The sequence below is a fragment of the Mirounga angustirostris genome, unplaced genomic scaffold, assembly GCF_029215605.1.
Source record: "Mirounga angustirostris isolate CCGP_5_RB_7025 unplaced genomic scaffold, mMirAng1.0.hap1 SCAF_3, whole genome shotgun sequence".
Classification (NCBI taxonomy): Eukaryota; Metazoa; Chordata; class Mammalia; order Carnivora; family Phocidae; genus Mirounga; species Mirounga angustirostris.
Genome location: NW_026991711.1, coordinates 94,290,936 through 94,316,766, shown reverse-complemented (window position 1 = coordinate 94,316,766; position 25,831 = coordinate 94,290,936). Strand labels below are relative to the sequence as shown.

Here is a 25,831-nt window from a genome sequence, read left to right as displayed (position 1 = left end):
TCTCCCTCTTTTTTTTTTTTTTTTTTAAGATTTTATTATTTGAAAGAGAGAGCCTGAGCAGCGGGGTGGAGGCAGAGGCAGAGGGAGAAGCAGACTCCCTTTTGAACAGGGAGCCCGACTCGGGGCTCAGTCCTAGGACCTTGAGATCGTGACCTGAGCCGAAGGCAGACACTTGTCCGACCTAGCCACCCAGGCGCCCCAAGCATGCAACTCTTGATCTCAGGGTTGTGAGTTTGAGCACAACATTGGATGTAGAGATTACTTAAAAATAAAATCTTAAAAAAAAAAGAGAAATGGCTAAGTAGCCTACACACACTTGGGATCCAGAGAAAATATTGCATAGTATTTAATTGCCTTTTGAAATATTTACTGAGCATCTTATTTCAACATGAAGAGGTACTTCGCTTGCACACTGGTAGTTCTGTGAATTTCACTTTTGGATCTTGGAAAATGGAGAGAAGAGGCTAGGCAAATAATTGGCAAGAAAAGCAAACGGTTACAAGGCTATTAACAATGCAGCCTTGTTTACCCACTCTTTGCCTATCTGGATTTCTGAAACTGGATTCTTTAGCTCTGTGAACTAGTTAGCACAAGAGCACTCCTTTCGTTTTTAGGGTGCTTGGAATTGTAAGCATGCTGGAGAGAACACAATCATGTATATCTTAGTTGGATGAGTGCATCCTGCCACTGTTAGGACTTGGTGTTGTAAAGGGATTAATAGTGAGAAGTGAGCTGAGAATGGTTTATCTGTGGAAACCTCTGGAATTGCCTCTTAAAGTCTGTTTGTGTTATGGACATTTCATAGTGGGGAGGTTACAGAAATCAAAAGACTATTAGTTTTGAAACCAGAAGTCTACTATAGTCACAGTTAACATTTTTTATTTGTAAAGCAAAGGAGCAAAGATTGCTTCATTTAATAGGTGGGGCCTTAGTTATGAGATCTAATTTTATAGTGTAGGCTCTTTCAAAGAGTACTACTTCTGAGTAGTATCTTTTTGTAAAATTTAAGTGACACTGTTACTTCCTCTCATTTTTGGTTATGATCTCCTAGTAAATCTTACATTTTTATCACAAGAATGAACCAGGCAGTGGAGTATGAGAGTTAATTTTTTGGGGAAATAGGAAAACTAAGGGCAGAATTTAAAATACCATCCTTGTTACTATGAGGGATCAGAGGAACTGTTTTAAGAAGTCCTTTATCTGAGGGGCACCTGGGTGTCTCAGTTGGTTGAGTGGCCGACTCTTTGATTTCAGCACGGGTCATGATCTCAGTCAGGGTCCTGGGATTGAGCACCACGTAGAGCTCTGTGCTCAACGTGGAGTCTGCTTGTCCCTCTCCCTCTGCTCCTCCCCCCTGCCCCTCCACTCTTGCTTGCTCACTCTCTCTCTCTTAAATCTTAAAAAAAAAAAAAAAAAAGAAGTCCTGTATCTGGTTTTGGGTCATTTTTTGCTTGTGTGTCCTAAGTTTGCTGTAGATGTTGGGGCAGATAATCCTCCTCCCATTTTCATTCTCACTTTTGTTTTTCTCTTATGAGATACTTCCTTGTGGCTATCACTGAAGCATGATGAAAATTAACTGTTATTAATGAAAATGTTGAGTTCTGTCATCTGCTTCACATCTGATTTTTGCTTTTGTTTTCAGCACTGGCTAGATGGTACCAAGAGCATCAAAAAGCAAGTAAAAAGTAAGTGTTGAAAAAATTGTGAACAAAAAGTGAATTTAATTATATGTAATTATGTATTAGAAGCTCTGATTCCTAATAAAGAGATCATATTTCAGATGAGTTTCTTAGCATCTCTACTTTCTAAAGATAATTTCGATTTGATACACTGACCTACCCCCTAAGTTAATATAGGGTTAATAGTAATCTAGAGTCTCAAGTGCTTTACAGTTTATTTCCTGGAGAAAGACTTGCAGCTTGCAAAGGAGATTGAGTTCTCATGAGATGCTTAACTTTTAGTAATTTACTTAGGTTGGAATTTTCCTATTTGGCATCTGCCCTGCTCTATAAAATATTTTGAGACTTTAAAGATGTAACTTTTAAAAATTAAGAGTAATGAAATGAAACAATTCACATAAAATGTTATTATTCCTAGCAATAGTCAGGGGAAGATACCAATGTCCGGTTTGTAATTCAGTTTGTCCTTTGTCGTAAGAGGTTTCAGAGCGTCTCAACTTTTGTCTTTACAAAATAATGGGACCACTGAGAATTCAGACATCAGTGTGGAGTAGGTGAAATGAATTGGAAAGTGTGTGTGGGGGGGATTTGCCATGAGCAGTTAATAACCTAGGCATTACTCAGTATTCACAAGAAATACAGCTTGCCAGGTTTTTTTTTGGGCTGTTAGATTGCATAGTCAAAACTTATATTTGATGCATTTGGCCCAGAACTGTTAGAATTAATCTAGAACTATCTATTCTTGGGAGGACAGCTGATTGTGATAGTACTATATGATGGTTGGTACATTTAAAAAATCTGCTGATTGATTTTTTTGTGTTACGTGTAATTAAAGCCTGGGAGGCTTCAATTAAGCCATACGATATTTTGGTGCATGAACTATTGCCACGATAATGTTACCTTCTGTCTTCACTTCAGTAGACTTTTTAACAAATTTACTGACTGAAAATTCTTACTCTTAGAATAGTTACATAAAAAGTTAAAGTATTTTTGTTTGTTTGTTTTTGTTTTTTAATGACAGTTGGTTCACCCTATTGTCTGCATCTTCGAGTTAAATTTTATTCCTCAGAACCAAATAATCTTCGTGAAGAGCTAACACGGTAAGACCACTCTAGAGTTGTACAGGGTGAAGTTTTGGTCAGCTAGCTAAAGATGTTGGAAGATTGCCTTTATAGTTCTTTCCAGCTTGTAGACCACTAATGAAATGGATCTCTCTTGCCTTTGGTTAAGACCTCAGACAATAGAATTTCATTTTGGGACAGTGTTTTTAAGTGTAGGATTTTTTTTTTCCTTTATCAATTTTCCAAAAAAAGAGTTGGTTCCCTAGCATCCTCTAAAGGTAACTAGTTGAGTTCTTTTTTTTAAGTGTCATTATCAACTCATGGATTTTAAACAGGACTGGTATGTTTGACTATGCTGCCGTATTATATTTATTGATGTTTATTGATGTTCAAAATGATCTATCTTTGGCCACTGGGAGTTTATTCAAGTTGGCTCCTGACTTTACCTATTGAAATGCCATTGATGAAAAATATTAGATCCTGATTTGGTTTGAATAGTTTTAAACAAACTTTAAGTAGGTTATATACAATTATTTTTATTTTGTCCTGCCTCCTTCATGTTTTTTCACTGACTCTATATGGTAAATCCATGATTCACTCACACATACTGTTTATTAAGTAAAAACTGAGTTGCCAAGTCCCTTTAGAAGGGTTTCCTCTTGAATATTCTGCCAGTGAGATTATAGCTAATCTCCATTGTAACATACATCCCTGTATCCTTTCACATACGAGGTGACTTGTGTTGTGAGAGTAGTGTTAAATTAGATCACAGAGCTTATTCTCAATAATTTGCTTAAAACCTTTAATCTTAAGGTGGTTGTACTTGTACTCTGTGGCCTTCTATTCCTTGCTGTTATGGACATCCTCCTGATGTTTATTGCCCCCTTTTTTTTGTTTTTTTGTTGTTTTTTTTTCATATTTTTTTCTATTATAGATTCCATTGGAGGTAAAATTCTGTAATTAAGAATGTTTCTTCTCAAATTAGAACGGTAGGATTATTTTTCAAAGTAAATTGTTCTGTTTAGTTAAATGTGTGCTTTTTATTTTTATTAGGTATTTATTTGTTCTTCAGTTAAAACAGGATATTCTCAGTGGAAAGTGAGTATCAGTTATTTAAGGTAAACCACATTTTAAGTAATTGAAAATGATTTTGAAAAATAAATTCATAGTTAATTATGAAAAAGAAATGGTCAACATAAAGTATGTATTATTTCCACTTATCTTAAAATGAAGCTTGTGAAGTTGACTTGTCTAACAAATTTATGTTTTGGTCTCAGATTAGAGTGTCCCTTTGATACAGCAGTTCAGTTGGCAGCTTATAATCTGCAAGGTAAGCAGTTCTTATGTTGACTGTTAAGAATAAAGCGTAATTCTTTTTTTTTTTTTTTTTTAAGATTTTATTTATTTATTTGACAGAGAGAGACACAGTGAGAGAGGGAACACAAGCAGGGGGAGTGGGGGAGGGGAGAAGCAGGCTTCCCGCAGAGCAGGGAGCCCGATGCGGGGCTTGATCCCAGGATCCTGGGATCATGACCTGAGCCGAAGGCAGACACTTAACGACTGAGCCACCCAGGCACCCCAAAGCATAATTCTTTTTTTTTTTTTTTTAAAGATTTTATTTATTTATTTGAGAGAGAGAGAATGAGAGAGAGCACATGAGAGGGGGGAGGGTCAGAGGGAGAAGCAGACTCCCTGCCGAGCAGGGAGCCCGATGCGGGACTCGATCCCGGGACTCCAGGATAATGACCTGAGCCGAAGGCAGTCGCTTAACCAACTGAGCCACCCAGGTGCCCTCAAAGCATAATTCTTTTTTGTATATTTTTAGTTAAGAATTTCAAAAGATTCAAAGTGATGTGCCAAGAAAAGTAACACTGCTGTTGTTGTGTAAACTTGTATCAATATCCAACCCTAACTATTACTTTCACTTGTTTTAGAACATTGCCTTCTTTTTCTTCCCTTTCATTTTATTTGCTCCCTTTCCATCTGTACCTTGTTTTCAAACAAAAATTGCTGTTGACTTGATAATTCAATAAGTATAACGGGACCTTCTGCTACTTTTTTTCCTTGAAAAGAATGCAGGGATATAGGAGTAAATTTTTGCAATAGTCACATGTTTTGCTTTTTTTAGTTTTATGTTTCAAAGTTCCTGATGGTTATTTTAACAATAAAAAAAGTATTTTCCAATAAATGAGATTAATGAAAAACTCACTGTTTTGTACCTTGTTATACTGACCAAATACTGTTAAGCTTAGGTAATTTTTTTCCTGAAAAATTAACGTTTTGAGAAAACTATAATTTTGGTCCTCATTCACAAAACAGAAATATTCTATTGGAGTATTTGTATATACTCGAATACAAATAAAATTAATGATTATGAAGGCATTTATACTTTTTTGGCGATTACATATTTATTCCTAATCCCTCTAGGATCAGTAGTATTTATTTGCATATGTATGGATAATAAGAATAAATTTTTATGTTTTTATGGTAAACCTAATATTTTCGCTTATTTCATGTTTTCACTGTTTTAAGAAAGCATATTTTCCTGTTGATAGAGGGATTAGTGACCAGAAGAAATTTCTGTACTTCAAAAATTTGTCAGTGGTGTAGATTATCTACCTGCCTCTGTCTACTATCCTAGTCTGTCTACAAATTAGAATTTGTTTTCTCATCTGCAGAAAGTCAGATACTAGCTTGGAAATGCTATGCCTTTAGCAGCATTTTTTCTTGAAAGCACACTTTCTATGTTTTATTACTTCCGGTATGAGGTTGATAATTCTAAAACTTTCATCTACTGAAAAGCTGTCTTTGTCAATGTGTGGGTTCTGCCAGTTACGGCCTCACATGTTCTTTCTGGGTCTTAACTGTGTGTCGTGATAGCCAAGGTATGTGCTTCCTGAAAATGTGATTTTCTACATTTTTGTGTATTTAACAAAACACTATTCAAAGTAGTGCTTACTACTTATTGATTCATGCATTGTGGCTCTATTTTGTTATCTCTTAACTCTACTTATCACATTTTTTTCCTAAGTAAAAGCTCTGTCCGACTTTCTCTTTCATCCACAGCACCGTTATCTACATGATTCCTTCACACTTCGTCATATCTTGTGCATCTCTTTGTCCCGTGTCTAATAGTTTGCCAAATCCTGTCTTAAGGTCCTTAAGAATAAATTTGCTGAAGTGTACTACTCCCATCTTCATAAAATGAGTTCTTTGTTTCTCATTTATAATTTTATATTTTATCAGAATAATTTTTGTTATTAACTTTTTCTCATACTTTCACTTTTTCCTTGCCATTTTAGTATATATCCTGAACAACATTAGGTAGCAGATTTGGTTTGGTGCTTCTTAAAAAACATTATGGTCCAGACAAAAGAGCAATTTCTTCAGTAATAAAGTGGGCATGATAATAAATATTTTGCAAGGTTGTTGAGAAAATAGATGACAATATATCTGTAATAGGTCTAATGTGTAGAGTCATTGTTCAATAAATGAGTTACCATTTTTATTACTATCTCAAGATCTATTTATTCCTACACAGCCGGATTTTTTTTTATAAAAGTGGAAATATTTTAATTTTTAAATATGAGTAAAATAATTCTTTTAAAGGAAAAATGTCTAAAGTATAGAAAATTAGAATTACATACCCTGCTTCCCCAAACCCACAGTTCAGAGGTGACCACAGGTGGGTACATAAATGTTTGTGCATTATCCACGTTTTTTCCTACTGCCTCCCTTCCCCAGATATTTTTTACTAATTTTTCTTGCAGTTTTTTTTTTAATTTTTAAATTTTTTAAAAAAGATTTTATTTCTGAGAGAGAGAGAGAGAGAGAGCATGAGCAGGGGGGAGGGGCAGACGGAGAGGGAGAAGCAGATTCCCTGCTGAGCAGGGAGCCTAATGCGGGACTAGATCCCAGGACCCTGGGGTCATGACCTGAACCGAAGGCAGACACTTAACCTACTGAGCCACCCAGATGCCCCTCTTTCAGTTATTTCTTTAGGATTAACAATTTACAATTCCAGGAGGACAGAGACTGTATCTTTTTTTTTTTTTTTAAGATTTTATTTATTTATTTATTTATTTGAAAGAGGGGAAAAAGAGTGCAAATAGGGGGAAGAGCAGAGGGAGAGGAATAAGCAGACTCCATGCTGAGCATGGAGCCCGACCCGGGGCTGGATCCCATGACCCTGAGATCATGATCTGAGCTGAAATCAAGAGTTGGACACTTAACCAATTGAGCCCCCCAGGCACTCCAAGACTGTATCTGTTAGTGGTGTATGATGTCATGTTCTCTGCACATTAGATTTTTTTTTTTTTTTAAGAGAGAGCGTGTGCACAAGCTGGGGGTGGGAAGGGGGAGAGAGAGAGAGAGAGACTCTTAAGCGTGTGCACAAGCTGGGGGTGGGAAGGGGGAGAGAGAGAGAGAGAGAATCTCTGCACCAGTGCGGAGCCTGACGTGGGTCTCAGTCTCATGACCCTGAGATCATGACCTGAGCCGAAATCAAGAGTCTGATGCTAAACCAACTGAGCCACCCAGGTGCCCCTCTGCATATTAGATTTTTAATGGATGCCTGCTAATTGTTTTTTTAAAGGTTGCTAAATATTTTTGTCTATTTATTATAAGGCCAAAAGGTATTTCTCTAAGGAAGTCTAGAAAGTTTTCAAAAGCTAAGCATTATAAGGTATGAAATAAATTAACAGAAACACATTTATTTGAAAATATACCACCAACCACAAATATGTGATTGTGTGTATAGACGTTGACAGGTTGTTAGTCTGAGCTAGATTTATTTTGGGGAATGATCTGGGTGTTATGACTTACTGCTAGTGTAAGAAAAGAATCTAATCTTAGCGATTTTTATTAATAAAATGAGTTTTGAAGAAAGATTCAGCAGGAAATAAACTTAACAAAATTTAACTTTGTGAAACTTATGTTTATAGCTGAACTTGGTGACTATGATCTTGCTGAGCATAGTCCTGAACTTGTATCTGAGTTCAGGTTTGTGCCGATTCAGACTGAAGAGATGGAGCTGGCTATTTTTGAGAAATGGAAGGAATACAGGTACTTGACATTTGATCACACTTTTCTTTAACATGGCCACAATGATTTTATATTTGTTTTCTTCTATTTCTGTTATAAATAAAAAATTTATGTTTATTATTATTTTAAACATTATTAATTTTTAAATTTCAGAGGTCAGACACCAGCACAAGCTGAAACCAATTACCTGAATAAAGCCAAATGGTTAGAAATGTATGGGGTTGATATGCATGTGGTCAAGGTAAGTACTGTGTTGTGATGCTTTTTAAAAAGTTTATTCCTTCAAGATTCAAGGTAACTATGGCATTTTTCTATGAGGGAATGCACGGAGATGGCATAGTATAGCACTGGGTACTTTGGATGTGTTATAAACGTTGAGATTAAATATGAGAATCTCACATAAAGTTTCATTGTAAGAAAGAAGAGAAACAACCAAAATCTCCAAAAAGGTATATCTGTGCTTTTAAGGTGTTATTATTATATTTTTTAGATTTTTAAACCACTTTTTATTCTTTCACCTCATATTCATATCATCTTCTATCACTTAAGCTGAGTAGACTATTTTTTTTTTTTTTAAAGATTTTATTTATTTGACAGAGACACAGTGAGAGAGGGAACCCGAGCAGGGGGAGTGGGAGAGGGAGAAGCAGGCTTCCCGCTGAGCAGGGAGCCGACGTGGGGCTCAGTCCCAGGATCCTAAGATCATGACCTGAGCCGGAGGCAGATGCTTAATGACTGAGCCACCCAGGCGCCTCTGAGTAGACGGTTTAAAAATTAAAATAATTTAGGAAGCAAAGTAGAAAATATATAGTTGAGAGGACTTTGATAAGTATGTTATACAGCTTGTATGGTTATTTAAATTACTAAAATTAAGACTAAATTTTCCAGAGAGGCAGTCTTTTTAAAATTTTGTAATTTAAATGGTAAATAGAATACAGACAGAATCTGCAAAGAACTTTCTTTGTAGTGGAAGTATACCACAGTGTATTTTCAGTGATAACATACTTTAAGACTATGTTGTTACAGTAAAGTAAATGTATGCATGAATTTCCCTGAGAATGTTATTTTGGGTGTTCTGATTGTTGAAAACACTTTGCATATTAATATTAGCCTGTATATAGTTAATATAATTCAGTGTGAAAATAAACTGTTTGTGAACATGTGGAGTCTGTCTAATGCAAATCTAACACATTTTGTTCTCCTTAAATTAGGCTAGAGATGGGAATGACTATAGCTTGGGACTGACTCCAACAGGAGTCCTTGTTTTCGAAGGAGAGACCAAAATTGGCTTATTTTTTTGGTAAGCAGAGTTAATGTTACAGATACTTATTGTTTTGTTTTTTTAATGAGTAAAAAACATCTCTGTCAAGTTAGTACATAAAATTGAGTTTGAAAATAAAATTCTGAAAAGATTGTAAATGAAAAGCTATATTCTCCCATCATGCTCCTTACCCATCTTTAGTCCCATCCCCCAGAAGTAAATTTTAAACTCTTCCATCCATTTTTCCATTAGTTTCAGGGTATGTCAGCATACATCTCTTGATATATTTTATATTTTTACATGTTTTAAGTGTCCACGAGGACACTGCTGTTATGTAGTTATATCACTGTTTTTAGTACTTCTTATTCCACAGGCAGTTTCATTACTCTCTACTCCGTGGTGTGTAAAAGGAGGATATTTACCCCTCCCTTTAAGCTGTGCTTCTCTTTTTAGGTCCCAACTTCTATCATTCATATTTTTAAATTATATTTGCATTTTATATCGAGGATAGATTTTTTTTAAGATTTTTTTTTTAGAGATTTATTTATTTGACAGAGATCACAAGTAGGCAGAGAGGCAGGCAGAGGGAGAGGTAGAAGCAGGCTCCCTGCTGAGCAGAGAGCCCGATGTGGGGCTCCATCCCAGGACCCTGAGATCATGACCTGAGCCATAGGCAGACGCTCAACTGACTGAGCCACCCAGGTGCCCCTCGAGGATAGATTTTACTTGGATTTTGTAGCCATAGTTAAGTTCTTCACGTCTTGCCTGGTTTGTTCTAAAAATTGAAATCAGGAAATAGTGTTCATATTGTTATTCCTGTGTTAGAATTGGTGTAGAGCTTCGTAGTGTACCAGTGTTACATACAGGAGCTGAAGATGGGTCCCGGTGTTGTTTACTTCTTCACAGCATGCCAGGATTGTTAGCTCAAAGCCCACCAGCACGAAACTCAAATTCCTATACACCCAATTACTTTGCATATAGCCCAATAGGTATATTTTTAATGACTTAGAGCCTGCCTGCTTTGCATGTCCCACTGTAAGCTGTACCTGACGTCAGCTAGTCTTAGATAAGACAAATCCTGTAACTCTGAAAGACCTCAAACCACTACTGCTGTTCAGAGTTCTCTGACCCAGACACTCCCAGCTTGCTGCTGAATGCCATTGAGTAGACATCTAAGCCTCATCTCTGATTCCCCTCTCCTACAAGTTCCCTTGCCTTCTTCCCCTTATTTGGTGGTAACTTTGTGCAGCCACCTCTGGAAGGTCTCCTGTAGTCAAAGGCTTACCTTCTCATGCATCCCTGTTCAAACACCTTAGTAAAGTTTATTGTACAATACTGCTGTCTCATGATCCTGTCTTTCTTTTGATCAGTCCAGAAATCTTTGAACTCACAACTGGGATTACATTTATTTTTTCCTCTGTAGGTTTTTGTTTTTCCCAAAGTTCTTGGCTCCCCCACCCCCCGCCAAGCCACCACTCTCGCATACCCCACACAACCCTTTGAATTACCTGCCTTTGTCTTATCCTTAGGTTCTTTCAAATCCTCAGGATTGCATTGAATGATTCTTCTGTTCCAGTTGGAACTGTCTGCTCTTCAGGCTACTCTGCAGCTTTTATCTGTTTCCTCAGCTAGGATCCTTTGTGTCTTCTTCCCATGTTTTCCTTTCTTTCCTTTTGTTTATTCCAATCTATATCCTTAAGTACCTGCCTAAGAAAAGAGGGGTGTAGGAGGTAAATTGTTTGAATCCTTGGATACCTTAAAATGGTTTATTCTTCTCTTATGCTTTCTTTCTTTTTTTTTTTTTTTTTAAGATTTTATTTATTTATGTGACAGAGAGAGACACAGCGAGAGAGGGAACACAAGTAGGGGGAGTGGGAGAGGGAGAAGCAGGCTTCCCGCGGAGCAGGGAGCCTGATGCGGGGCTCGATCCCAGGACTCTGGGATCATGACCTGAGCCGAAGGCAGACGCTTAACCGACTGAGCCACCCAGGCGCCCCTTCTCTTATGCTTTATTGATAATTGGGCTGAGAATAGAATTTTGGGTTGAAGATTATTTTCCCTCAAAAAGTTGAAGATAATATTTCATTTATTTTTGAAAACAAGTGTCTCTGCTAGGGACTTTCTGAGAGACTTCAGTGGAACACCTTCATAATTGTCCCTCTATAGGTGAAGGAGCTCTGGGGTATTTATTTACCCAGTCCTTGAGTGTTAATTCTCTGACACTTATAGCTTGCCCTGTGGGCAGATGGAACACACTTCATGGCCAGAGAATGCTGTAGGTGGTGAGATAAAGAAAGCATCTTTTGTACCACCTCTTTTAAGGTTGTTGTGAGAATCTTTTCAATTAATACATGTAAAACACTTAACAGGAGTACCTGACACTTCATAGGCATTATTATTTGTTACACTTAAATAAGTGCTAGCTCTTCCCCTCCTCCTCTACATGTTATACTTAACTTATTGTTTTAGTACAACTCTTGTAAACAAGTTATGTCTTACAATTATATACATATATATAATTTTTAAAGACTTTATTTGACAAAGAGAGACACAGCGAGAGAGGGAACACAAGCAGGAGAGTGGGAGAGGGAGAAGCAGGCCTCCCGCAGGGCAGGGAGCCCAATGCGGGGCTCGATCCCAGGACCCTGGGATCATGACCTGAGCTGAAGGCAGACGCCCAATGACTGAGCCACCCAGGCGCCCCTACAATTATATCTTTTATATAGATTATATTTGAAAATTAGAATGAGAGTTGTATTGTTTGGACATTCACAGTTTATAAAAGTACAGAGTTCACATGTGGTAGGTTGTTGAGGATTTCAGTACAGGTGGGAGATAGAGTTGGAAAAGGGGCTATAAAGTGAGGTTTAAAAAAATTTTTTTTTTTTTTTAAAGATTTTATTTATTTATTTGAGACAGAGAGAATGAGAGACAGAGAGCATGAGAGGGAGGAGGGTCAGAGGGAGAAGCAGACTCCCTGCCGAGCAGGGAGCCCGATGCGGGACTCGATCCCGGGACTCCAGGATCATGACCTGAGCCGAAGGCAGTCGCTTAACCAACTGAGCCACCCAGGCGCCCTAAAAATTTTTTTTTTATAAGATTATAGATGTACTTCTCAAACCAAAATTGATACAGAAAATAGAGTTGAAGGCTCTAATCAAGAATTTGTTTTCCTTTATGCCTTTTAACAAAGCTCTATAGTCTTTTCTATATCTAGTTCTTATGCTCGTGCTTTACACTAGGCCTTGAGAATCTCTTGTACCATAGCTGGCAGCCTATAAAATATATGTATGGATTTCCTCATTTTCTTTTTTTCTTAACATTTTTAATGTCTGATATATGTGCAGCATTGGTTTTATTAGAGATACTGCTTTTGAAATGTTTTTTTCTGTTATCCTAAATATTTTTTAGATTAGAGGCTTTGTTGGTGGGCAGTACAGGTTATGTCTATCCTATTACCAGTTTTCATTTCAGCAGTTAGATGATTAATATGCTAGAAGTAACAACAAACATTTTCTTTTAATTTAGAGGACATTTACTTGAAATCTGGCTTTTATTCTGATATTGTTATAGGCCCAAGATAACCAGATTGGATTTTAAGAAGAATAAATTAACCCTGGTGGTTGTAGAAGATGATGATCAGGTAGGAACTTTACATTACTTTTTTTTTTTTTTTAAGATTTTATTTATTTGAGAGAGACAAAGATGCATTACTTTTTAAACAATGATGATGTTATGTGGTAACTCAAGTCTAATAATCTTTAGTAAAGCCTTCTAAATTAAGGATTACTTTTTTTTTTTTTATGTTAACTCTAGCTCCTAATTATTAGATACCCGCAACATGGATGTATCTCAAATGCATTATGCTAGGTGAAAGAAGCCAGACTCAGAAGATAATGACTTGTATGGTTTCATTTATATGACGATCTGGGAAGGGCCGACCTGTAGTAATAGAACAAATCACTGATTGTTTGGGATTAGGGAGAATGGGGAGGCCTGCCTACAAAGGAACAGCATAGAGAATTTGGAGGCATGAGAGAACTATTCTGTAACCTGATTTTGGTGGTAGTTGCTAGACTCCATGCATTTGTCAGAACTCGCAGAATTATGAATAAATAAAAGTAACTTTATTGCATGCAAAGAAATAAATTGAAAAACATATATTCATGTAGATGGATATAGATAAAAGCAAGCTGGGCAAATGTCAAAAAGACTTGGATGCACATGGTGTGTGAGAAGGACTATTTAACAGAGAACCTAAAAGAAGATTCTGAAAATTAAAACAGTAATTTTGCAAGTTTCAAGTTTTCTTTCTTTTTTTTTTTTATTAAAGATTTTATTTATTTATTTGACAGAGAGAGAGATAGCAAGAGCAGGAACACAAGCAGGGGGAGTGGGAGAGGGAGAAGCAGGCTTCCTGCCGAGCAAGGAGCCCGATGTGGGACTTGATCCCGGGACCCTGGGATCATGACCTGAGCCAAAGGCAGACGCTTAACGACTGAGCCACTCAGGTGCCCAAGTTTCAAGTTTTATCACCAAGGTATATGCAAAGGATTGCCCCGTCACACAGCTTAGAAGGAAATCAAAGAGGCAATAGAGCATTTTAAAAGGAAATCTATTGATGGTACAGAGGATAATCATTATATTATCAACAAATGAATTGAGAATGACTCAGAAGAGGCAGATTTCATATCTAAAAACTTATTTTACAGATATTTTCCTTTTTATGTAAGCATTGTGTGATTCAGTGATATTTGTCTCTAAACCTAAAGGCAGTCCTGAAGAAGAATAAAATATAATTCTGTGTGATAAGGAAATATGGTCATAATTGGTGACACTTGTTCTCATTTGGGCCATAAGATAATTGTGCATCTTACAATTAGTGGCATTTTAGATTTGATCTTACATAGTATTAGCCTTTTGGATCTCTTTTTGAAGGTATTTTATACACGCATACACACACGCACGCAAATGTGTATATCAGTTCTTTTTTATACAGAAGTTACTATGCCTTTAAACTGTTCTGTACTAATTCTTTTTAAACTTCACATTATAACTTCTGGAATCTTCCATATGACTATATAGAATGCTGCCTTTTTTTTTTTTTTTTTTTTTTAAGATTTTATTTATTTGACAGTGAGAGAGGGAACACAAGCACGGGGGGGTGGGGGGTGGGAGAGGGAGAAGCAGGCTTCCCGCTGAGCAGGAAGCCCGATGTGAGACTTGATCCCAGGATCCTAGGATCATGACCTGAGCCGAAGGCAGACGCTTAACGACTGAGCCACCCAGGCGCCCTAGAATGCTTCTTTGTTCTTGTTTAAAAAACAAACTGCATAGTTTCTACTGTATGGGTGTACCCTAATTTATTTAATAAATTCTCAGTTAACATTCAGTACATATGCATGAATTTATACATTGGCAAGTGTCTGTAGGATAATTTCCTGCAGGTGGATTTGCTGGTTCAAATGTGCATTTGTCCTGGGTACAGAGATCTATCAAAGATGAAACCTCTTTCCTCAGGATAAGTTGTCACATTTTTATCTGGAAGGTGAAGAATGGAATTTCATTGTAGGTTTGATTTTTATTGCTGTTTATTATGAGTGATATTGAACAACTTTTCATACATTTGAGTTCTTTGTATTTCCTTTTCTCCAAACTCTTTATTCATACATATCCTTTGCATATTTTGTCATTTGGCCTTTTTCTTACTGGTTTTACCCTTTGTCATAGAAACTGTAAATATTTTATCTAATAGTTGTTTGTCTTTTAACATTCCTTATTATGATTTTTGCCATGTACTTAAAAAACATTTATTTTTTTTAAAGATTTTATTTATTTATTTGACAGAGACATAGCGAGAGGGAACACAAGCAGGGGGAGTGGGAGAGGGAGAAGCAGGCTTCCCACTGAGCAGGGAGCCCGATGTGGGGCTCGATCCCAGGACCCTGGGATCATGACCTGAGCCAAAGGCAGAGCCTTAATGACTGAGCCACCCAGGCACCACAAAAAAATTTTAAATAGGCAAATTTATCAATCTTTCAAGGCAGTCTTTCAAGGATTTTTCCTGCTTTGAGGTTATACGCTTTCCCATGTTTTTTTCTGTGTGTATTTTTTGTTGGTAAGTTTTATTGAAGTGTAACATACATTCAGATAAGTGCAAAAACAAGTGTGCAGCTTGTTGGATTTTCACAAACACCTGTATGGCCAGCACCCAGATGGAGAAAAAAATAGAACACTGGCAGAATGATATGCTCTCCTTTGTGCCTCCCACCAGGTACAGGCCTCCAAGGGTAACAACTGTTCTCCTGACTTTAACACCATACATTGGTTTTTGTTTATATTTTGAACTTTATCTAAATGAAACCTGACTATTCCCTTTGTGTCTGACTTATGTATTTAAACAATGCATTTGTGAGCCGCAGCCCTCTTGTAGCAGGTTGCTATAATTGGCTCATTCTTACTGTTATATAGTATTCCATTTTATGTATAGACCACACTTTTTTTTTTTTTAAAGATTTTATTTATTTATTTGACAGATAGCGAGAGAGGGAACGCAAGCAGGGGGAGTGGGAGAGGGGGAAGCAGGCCTCCCGCGGAGCAGGGAGCCCAATGTGGGACTCAATCCCAGGACCCTGGGATCATGGCCCGAGCCGAAGGCAGACGCTGAGCCACCCAGGTGCCCCTAGACTACACTTATTTATCCATCCTGCTGTTGATGGACATTTGAGTTGTTAGTTTTCGTCACTTAGGAGTGCTGCTAAGACTAGGATATGCATGTGTTTGGCTTTTGTGGATACTACCAAACTGTTTTCAAAGTGTTTATACAAGTTTACATTCTCACCTGCAGTATAAGAGAGTTCCATTTGTTCTTTTTTTTGCTAATGTTTGATACTCTCTTTTCATGTTAGCCATTCTGGTGGTAGAATGATTTTGTGGTTTTCATGTGCATTCCCCTGATGATTATTTGTTCAGCACTTATTTATATATTTATTGAATATTTGGGTATTCTCTTTTATGCTTGTTCAAGTCTTTTGCTCATTTTTCTATTGGGTCATGTGCTTTTTTCCTCCTTGAAGTTCTTCATATATTCTGAACATCAGTTCTTTGCAGATATATGTGTTGTAAGTAGCTTCTCCTTGGCTTGCCTTTTGACTCCCTTAATAGTATGTTTTGGGTAGAGCATCTTAATTTTAAAGTAATAGAATTCATAAATTTTTTCCATTGTGGTCGGTACTTTCTGAGTCTTAAAATTTAAGAATCTTTGCCTATATCAGAGTCATGAGGAAACTACATATGGAGTTTATGTAATATTTTAAAATGACAGAATAGTTTAACTTATATTGAAAGTATACTGGAAAGTACAAAAAATATCATAAATGTAATATCCATGTCACTCATCTAGATTAACACTTTCGTCATTGCTGCTTCAGACTTATCTCTTAGAAATAGGTAAATTAATAACAGTTTATTCAGTATAGCTGAGGTCTAACCCTCTAGTTTGTCCCTTTCTTTCCTGTAGCTGGCCATCATTCTTGGAGGGTATCATTCTCATACTTTCTTTTTCCAAATATAAATACATCATAATACATGGTGGAATTGTTTTGAAAGTTTACATAAATCATATATATATATTTTTTTTTATTTTTGCAGTTTCCTTATTTCACCTAAACAGGTGTAGCCATGTAGACCAGTTCATTCATTTTAACTTACATATTCTGTAATATGAATAAACAATAGTACATTCATCTTTTATTCATTTATCTTTTTGTATAGTTTTAAAAGATGTTATTTATTTGATAATTTCTCTTGGACATTTCGGGTTTTATGCCAATTTTTACTATTATAAATGAGATTGTGAAGAAAATATATGGGTATAAATTTTGGTGTTAAAATCTTTTACCTTAGAGAGATGGTAAAGCTTAGTTGTTACAAACAGGTTCTGGAGGACAAATAGTTAGGTTCAAATTCTGGTTTCCTCTTTGTGACCTTGGGCTTTATTTCTTGAGCTTCAGTTTCCTTATCTGTGAAATGATGCTAATGATATTATCTGCTCATTGAATTAATCCATATGAAATCCTTAGAAAAATGCCTGTAATGTTAATTATTATCATTAGATTCCTGCGAGTATGGTTACTGTGACGAGGAATGTGCACATTTTTAAGTTTTTTGATATATATTGCCAGATCTTGTATGATCCTTTACATTATAAATATATATCCCAAAGCCTCAGTTTTTGTTTCTCTGAGAAATGAGACCACTTAAGTAGGGAGGACCCTTTTAGGAATAATTTTATATTGGCTGTGAAAGTGGACAGCTTGATTTCAACTCTGCCTTTTTACGTAGGTAGCTAGAGAGAGTGAGTTTCAGGGAGCAAACTAGATGCTTTATTATTTGGTTCTTGGTATTGCTGTGGTTGTATTTGTAGCTGAGTTACAAGGGGCAGAACTGTTGGACCTAATAATTACCTGTCTTTACATCCTTTTCTTTTTCAGGGCAAAGAGCAGGAACATACATTTGTCTTTCGATTGGATCATCCAAAAGCATGCAAACATTTATGGAAGTGTGCTGTGGAACATCATGCATTCTTTCGTCTCCGAGGCCCGGTCCAAAAGAATTCTCATCGATCGGGATTTATTCGACTAGGATCACGATTTAGATATAGGTGAATGTCAATAGCTGCTTGCTATATCTTATGTTCTTTCATAAAGCCAAGAAGTTTAGGCTAACTTCTCATTTTACAGATGTAGAAACCAAGGCATAGAGAAACAAAGTGGTTTGCCAGTGTTTTCACTGACCAAAATAAAAGACAAAGTGGTATTGTTATTGGTTGTAATTTCCTGAATAGACAGGAAAGCATTATACTGGTATCACGGATTTTATATTCCTCTTAACATTTACTTTATAGATTAACCCCCAGATTAAATTCATATAACAAGAGCTTTAAGGAGTCTTCATGCAATAGCTGACTGCCATATAGAAAAAGGGTATTTGTTCTGCACTGAGAGGAAAATTAATCCTGGGTAACATTTCTGGTCCTTTATAAACCTGAAGTTACGTTATTTTTATGGACTCCTTGTGTGTTGGTCATAAGTTAAAAATGTTTTGGTTTACCTGAGAGTAGATTATTGATTATGAGTTTTCAACATGCCCCGAGAGTCACTGTGATTTAAAAAACAAATGGATAATAATCAGTATTGTGGCAAGTTGATTGTGTGGAATTCATGAAAGTAGAGCTTCTGTTCTACCTATGTTAAAAGTGAGGAGGCATTTCTTAAGAAAATTTGAATGAAAATCAAAGAGAGTGGGAAAATAGTTTTAAATATTTCTGGAAAGTTTCTGAAAAGTGTATCACAATTAGAAAAAAATAACAAAATCTTGAGTTAATAGCAAACTGCATGAGGTGAGTGAATGGGGAGAGGAAAGGAGTTGCATAAGATACAGATATTCCAAAGTTATTCAATACGTTCCTAGGCACATGCATGCTTAGGAAAAAACAATATAATTTGCATGTTGCATATTTCACACAAGCCTAAAGAGTAGAAAAATGATGTGGTAAAAAGAGACATCAAGGCTATTAGTAGTAGTTACTTCAGGATGAAGCTCAGGATGGTTCGTTTAAGGACTAACTTAATGTAGACTTTCTCTCATAGGTATCTGATTACTGTAGGCCTCAAATTCTCTTACTCCTCTTAATATGCCTCATTTATTTTAGTGGAAAAACTGAATATCAGACCACAAAAACCAATAAACCAAGAAGATCAACATCCTTTGAAAGAAGACCCAGCAAACGATACTCTAGACGAACTCTACAAATGAAAGGTGAGATGCAACCTTGTTTCAAAAGACTATTCTTCCTTGATAGTCCATCATGTGCTGGAAATGTTTACTTGAAAGGAAGTTACCTCAACCTTAAGTTAATTCCAGTCAACTGTGAAGTACCCTTACTAACTTTGGTTATGACACAATCAATATAAGAAAATAGAAGGGGGTGCCTGGGTGGCTCAGTCATCTGCCTTCAGCTCGGATTAAGCGTCTGCCTTCAGCTCGGGTCATGATCTCAGGGTCCTGGGTTTGAGTCCTGCATCAGGCTCCCTGCTTAGCGGGGAGTCTGCTTCTCCCTCTACCCCTACCCCCTGCTCGTGATCTCTCTCTCTCTCAAATAAATAAATAAATAAATAAAATCCTTTTTTAAAAAAAGAAAAAATAGAAAGAAAAATTGCCTGTATTGTTGTTGAGATTAAACTTTATGTTAATCCCAATTCAGGTACTATTTTGAGTTTGTGTTCGGTTTTTGTTCATATTAACTATTTTAGTTCTATAGAGTAACACTTTCCCTTCTCTTTTTGACTTCCAGATTTCATTAATAATAATCTCCTAAATGCCCTTAAGAACTTAAAAAAAAAAACATTGGTATAGGATGAATAAATTTGAAGTAAAAATTATTTCATATAGTATTATAATATTAGGATTCTTTTAAATAGTGTTTAAATTTAAACATCAATATATATTTAACTTTATGTAATAAAAAGCATGATTTACTTGAGAAACTAAAAGTTATGGTTGGTTTTGAATCTGAGTTAGTATTAAAGTACAGGTTGAGTTTTTAGTATGTCTGACTAGGGTCATCCCAGTTGTCCAGAAACATCTGCCGTGACCTGATGTTTGGCATAAAAAACTCATTTATATTCATAATTTTTGTTTGGTATTACTATAAATTAAAGAATACATAACTTTTAATGAGACCATTTTAGTTCGTGGTGATTTGAAACCCTCAGTTACCTCTTATTTTCCACTGACAGTGTTTTATTGTCACCTCACTCTAGGAGGCTTGCAGGTGGTTCTGTTTTAAAAGAAGATGTTATTTTATTGCTTGTTTTAAAAATGGAAGTAATTGTCATTATTGATTTTAATGATGTGAATCCTAGAACATTTTGTGAAATGACGGTTTTTGAATCTATAATTGGGAAATATGGCTTAAAAACTCCCTAGATTTACTTTTATGAATAGTTAAGCAGTTTACCATGTAAGCGGAAACTAATGGGACATTTTCTTTTTTTTCCTCTGTCAGCAAGTACAGCAAAACCTGAAGAACTCAGGTGAGTAATGACTTACAATTTAGGAACAGAATTTAGAATTTAGCATTTATGTAGTTGCTATCATTAATTAAACAAATATTTGTTGAAGACTTGTCAACGTGTTAAGTTTCCCTGAGCATTGGGACTGTAGCAGGGAACAAAAATATACATAATTCCAGATAAAATTGACACAAAGAAAAATAAAGCAGTTTAAAGAAATAAAGGGCAGGGGTGGGGATGGATGTGTTATTTATAATGAGAATGACATACATTTGTTATTGGCCTGTCACCGAGGATATAAAGATGAATAAATTAGGGTTCTTATGCACAAGGAGCTCAAAGAACAAAGGTTTATTTGCAGATAAGCAATTAATTTTATTCCTGGGATAATCCCCACTTGGTCATGGTGTATAATTCTTTATATCATATGTTGCTGGATTTGGTTCACTAGCATTTTGTTGTGGATTTGTATGTGTGTGTATATATATATATTTTTTTTTTTAAGTTTTTTTTTTTTTTTTTAATCTATTTTGACAGAGGGAAAGAGAGAGAGCACAAGCAGGGGGAGTGGCAGGCAGAGGGAGAGGGAGAAGCAGGCTTCCCGCTGAGTAGGGAGCCTGATGCGGGGCTTGATCCCAGGACACTGGGATCATGACCTGAACCGAAGGCAGCTGCTTAACTGACTGAGCCACCCAGGCGCCCCTGTATGTGTATATTTGTTGAAGACACTGGTCTATAGTTTTCCTGTAATTCTGCATCTGATTTCGGTATCAGGATAATTTTGGCTTTACAGAATGAGTTGAAAATGTTTCCTTTCTGTTTGGGGGTGGCGGGGGGAAGAATTTATAAAAGAATTGGCATTCTTCTTTAAAGAATTCACCATTATAAAGGCCATCTTGCCTGGACTTTCTCGTTGTGTAAAGTTTTAAAATTCCTACTTCAGTCTCTTGTTACAGATCCATTCAGATTTTATTTTTCATTTTGACTCAGTTTCTGTCTTTCTGAAATTTGTCCATTTCATCTAAGTTACCTAATTGGTGGCATGCAGTTGTTCATGTTTACTTCCTTTTCCTTTTTATTTCTGTAAGGTTAGTAGTGATGTTCCCTCATTCATTTCTAATTTTAGTAATTTGAGGGTTTTTCCCCCTCCTTGGTCAGCTGAGGTAAAGGTTAGCCCATTTTGTGGGCCTTTTCAAAAAACCCGCTTTTGATTTCACTGATTCTTGTCTGTTTTTCAAGTTTATTAAATTTTGCTCTGATATATTCTTTCTTTTTTTTTAATTTTTAAATTTAAAGTAGGCTTCACGCCCAACATGGGGCTTGAACCCATGACGCCAAGATCAAGAGTTGCATGCTCTACCCACTGAGCCAGCCGGCTGCCTGTGATACATTATTTCATTTCTTATACTTGCTTTAGGTTTAGTTTTTCTCTTTCTGGTGTCTTAATGTGGGAAATTAGGTTATTTGAGATCTTTATTATTTTTTTTTTTCTAAATTATTTATTTGAGAGAGAGAGAGAGTGTGTGTTGTAGTGGGGGGGGTGCAGCAGGGGACTAGGGTTAGGGACAGGCAGACTCTGTGCTGAGCATGGAGCCCGATGCAAGGCTCGATCTCACGACCCTGACATCATGACCTGAGCCGAAATCAAGAGTTGGGCACTTAGCTGACTGAGCCACCCAGGTTCCCCATTCTTTTTTTTTTTTTTTTTTAAGATTTTATTTATTTATTAGAGCATGAGCAGGGGGGAGGAGGCAGAGGGAGAGGGAGAAGCAGACTCCCCCGCTGAGCAGGGTGCCTGATGCAGGGCTTGATCCCAGGACCCTGAGATCATGACCTGAGCCAAAGGCAGATGTTTAACCGACTGAGCCACCCAGGTGCCTCCAATTCTTTTTTAATATAAAACATTTATTGCTATAGATTTTCCTCCAACCACTGCTTTAATCACATTCCATGTTTGGTGTGTTTTATTTTCATTTTTATTTATCCCAAATTATTTTCCAGTTTCTCTTTTGATTTCTTCCTTGACCCTTTGTTTACTTGGGAGTGTGCTCCTTGATTTCCACACATTTGTGAATATTTAAAATTTTCCTTTGTTATTTTTTTGTACTTTTACTCTACATGGTTAGAGGACATACTTCATATGATGTTGATCCTTATAAATTTATTTAAACTTTTTTATAGCTTAACATAAGATTTATCTCAGAAAATGGTCTAAACGCACTTGAGAAGAATGTGTATATTCTGTTTTTGAGTGTAATGTTCTTTAAATGTCTGTTAGACCTACTTGGTTTTATACTGCTCAGGACTTCTCTTTCATTACTGATCTTTTGCTGAGTTATCCATTATTATTTTTTTTTTTAAGATTTTATTTATTTATTTGAGAGAGAGAGAGAGAGAGCACATGAGAGGGGGGAGGGTCAGAGGGAGAAGCAGACTCCCGAGCAGGGAGCCCGATGTGGGACTCGATCCTGGGACTTCAGGATCATGACCTGAGCCGAAGGCAGTCGCTCAACCAACTGAGCCACACAGGCGCCCTGAGTTATCCATTATTAAGAGTTAGGTTTTGAAGTCTCCCAGTTATTGTCACTTAGTTGTCTGTTTCTCCCTTTAATTCTTTCAGTTTTTGTTTCATATATTTTGGGGCTTTTTGTTAAGTGCAGATATCTTTATAATTGTTTGGTTCTTTTATTATGATGAAATGTCACTCTTTTTCTCTAGTAATTTTTTTTTGTTTTGAAGTCTTTTTTGTTTGATTGGCAGTCCATTTTTATTCTGGTTGCTTTTCCATGGTATATTACTTTTATCAAATTTGGGAAGTTCTCAGCCATTATTTCTTCAAATGATCTCTTTTCCTTTCTCACCTCTCCTTCTGGGACTCCCATTACATGCCTGTTGTTACATGTGATGGTGTCCCACAGATATCTGAGTTCATTTTTCTTCATTCTTTTTCTTTCTGTTACTCAGACTAGATAATTTCAGGTGACCCATTTCAAGTCATTGATTCTTCCACCTTCTCAAATCTCCTGTTGTGGCCTTTCAGTTAATTTTATATTTCAGTTATTGTACATTTCAAGTTAAGAATTTCCCTATTTGATTCTTATCTATAAATTCTCTGTTTAATGATATTTTCTTTTTGTGGAGACAGTGTTCCCATACTTATTTCTTTAGATTTGGTTTTTTAGTTCCTGCACATATTTAAAATAGCTGATTTAAGTGGGTTGCTTGGAGAGTGTTCCATCTTCTTGGCCATACTCATGTGGAGTAAAGCTTTCACCACATTGAACTTGGGGGAGTAGGGAATGAGAGCAAATTGTGACTCAAATGCCAGACTCAGCTCTGAGATTTAGTAGATTTTCTTGAATAAATGTTTATTCACTGATGTATGCTTTTTTTTTTTTTTTTAAAGATTTTATTTATTTATTCATGAGAGATAGAGAGAGAGAGGCAGAGGCAGAGGGAGAAGCAGGCTCCCCGCGGAGCAGGGAGCCCGATGCGGGACTCGATCCCAGGACCCTGGGATCATGACCTGAGCTGAAGGCAGACGCTTAACTGACTGAGCCACCCAGGCGTCCCCTGATGTATGCTTTTTAATGATTTTTTTTTTAAATAATTTTCCCCAGCTAAATGTTCGTTTCACTGGGGAGAGAGTCCTCAAACCACCATTCCAGAAGTTCTACCTTTTTTTTTTTTTTTAAGACTTTATTATTTATTTGACAGAGAGACAGCTAGAGAGGGAACACAAGCAGGGGGAGTGGGAGAGGGAGAAGCAGGCCTCCCGCGGAGCAGGGAGCCCGATGCGGGGCTCGATCCCAGGACCCTGGGATCATGACCTGAGCCGAAGGCAGACACTTAACGACTGAGCCTCCCAGGCACCCCCAGAAATTCTACTTTTGATGATGACTCATTAATTTTAATAGTACATATTACAATGTATAGTTTCATATAATGCTTCTCAACTGTTGGTATATGTCAGTTTCTTGGAATGTCTGTTGAAGTATCAGATTCAGGACATACTTGCAAATCTAGTTAACTCTTGAATTTGTCTACTGTTATATGGCAGATGTATGACTAGAGCTTCTTCAAAAGGAGAAATCGTTTGATTTGGGGTACTGAGTGAGTATGGTCAGCCTCTCCTTGAGATGCCCTTTTTTTTTTTTTTTTTTTTTTCCCCACTTAGAAAACGATTAAAGTTGGGCTGTGATTAGTGATTCATCACAAAAGCACTTCTCCTGAAGTTTCTTTAGCTGTCAGTAGGCTGTTAAAAAATAATGAATCGAGTACGGAGGAAGTGAGCTATTCTCTCTATTGTGAATTTTTAATTGGGTAAAAAACAAAGTTTTCTGCCTTTCCTGAGTTGTACACTTTTACTTTCATTGTAGTTATTTATAAGCTATGCTTTTAAGAAAAATGATGGAGAAATGTTAGAGGTATTCTGTACTTTTTAAACTATTTTGTTTGTTTTTTGTTTAATGGATTATATCTTGCTTACCTGAAAGGGAGGCTGGGACAGAATATTAGAGCTTAAAATAAGAAAGATAACCTGGTGAATTTACCAAAATGTAAACAAAGTATTCAAGCAATAATATATAGTTGAAAAATTAAGGTTTTTATTTGCAAGAATTTGTCCTTTACAATTTTTCTGAGGGGCGCCTGGGTGGCTCAGTCAGTTAAGTGTCTGCCTTTGGCTCAGGTCATGATCTCAGGGTGCTGGGATCGAGCCCCACATTGGGCTCCTTGCTCATTGGGGAGTCTGCTTCTTCCTCTGCTCCTCCTTACCACTCCCCACCCTCCCTACCACTCATGCTTGCGTGCATTCTTTCTCTGTCTCTCTGTCTCAAATAAATGAATAAAATCTTTAAAAAAAAAATTTTTTTTTGGAAATATACATTTCTGACCAAAAACTTAAGTATGACTATATAGTCTGTTTCTTAGAATTAAGATTAATTTAATTTTAATAACTAAGTTTTATTATCTTTGCTTGAAAAATGCTTTTGGCTCACAGACACATGAAAAAGTGCTCAACATCACTCGGCATCAGGGAAATCCAAATCAAAACCTCAATGAGATACCACCTCACACCAGTCAGAATGGCTAAAGTTAACAAGTCAGGAAAGGACAGATGTTGGTGGGGATGCGGAGAAAGGGGAATCCTCCTGCACTGTTGGTGGGAATGCAAGCTGGTGCAGCCACTCTGGAAAACAGTATGGAGGTTCCTCAAAAAGTTGAAAATAGAGCTACCCTACGACCCAGGAATTGCACTACTGGGTATTTACCCCAAAGATACAAATGTAGTGATCCAAAAGGGCATATGCACCCCGATGTTTATAGCAGCAATGTCCACAATAACCAAACTATGGAAAGAGCTTAGATGTCCATCAACAGATGAATGGATACAGAAGATGTGGTACACACACACACTGGAATATTACACAGCCATCAAAAAATGAAATCTTGCCATTTGCAACTATGTGGATGGGACTAGAGGCTATTATGCTAAGTGAAATAAGTCAGTCAGAGAAAGACAAGTATCATATGATCTCACTAACATGAGGAATTTGAGCAACAAGGCAGAGGATCATAGGGGAAGGGAGGGAAAATGAAACAAGATGAAACCAGAGAGGGAGACAAACCATAAGAGACTCTTAATCTCAGGAAACAAACTGAGGGTTGCTGGAGTGGAGGGGGGGCGGGATGGATGGGGTGGCTGGGTGA

The 25,831-nt window shown here is 36.8% G+C and overlaps 1 protein-coding gene across 4 annotated transcripts in view; it reads left to right on the top strand.

The window, feature by feature from the left end:
* EPB41L5 (erythrocyte membrane protein band 4.1 like 5) overlaps positions 1 to 25,831 on the top strand; it is a 143,116-nt gene that overhangs the window by 45,016 nt on the left and 72,269 nt on the right. For all 4 annotated transcript variants that reach the window (XM_064586415.1, XM_064586414.1, XM_064586416.1 and 1 more), the window contains 11 exons: positions 1,643 to 1,685; positions 2,701 to 2,779; positions 3,794 to 3,838; positions 4,018 to 4,070; positions 7,684 to 7,804; positions 7,937 to 8,024; positions 8,995 to 9,083; positions 12,618 to 12,687; positions 17,537 to 17,706; positions 18,757 to 18,863; positions 20,113 to 20,140. In XM_064586415.1, coding sequence (XP_064442485.1) covers positions 1,643 to 1,685; positions 2,701 to 2,779; positions 3,794 to 3,838; positions 4,018 to 4,070; positions 7,684 to 7,804; positions 7,937 to 8,024; positions 8,995 to 9,083; positions 12,618 to 12,687; positions 17,537 to 17,706; positions 18,757 to 18,863; positions 20,113 to 20,140 — 893 coding nt within the window. The remainder of the gene's footprint in view (positions 1 to 1,642; positions 1,686 to 2,700; positions 2,780 to 3,793; positions 3,839 to 4,017; positions 4,071 to 7,683; positions 7,805 to 7,936; positions 8,025 to 8,994; positions 9,084 to 12,617; positions 12,688 to 17,536; positions 17,707 to 18,756; positions 18,864 to 20,112; positions 20,141 to 25,831) is intronic.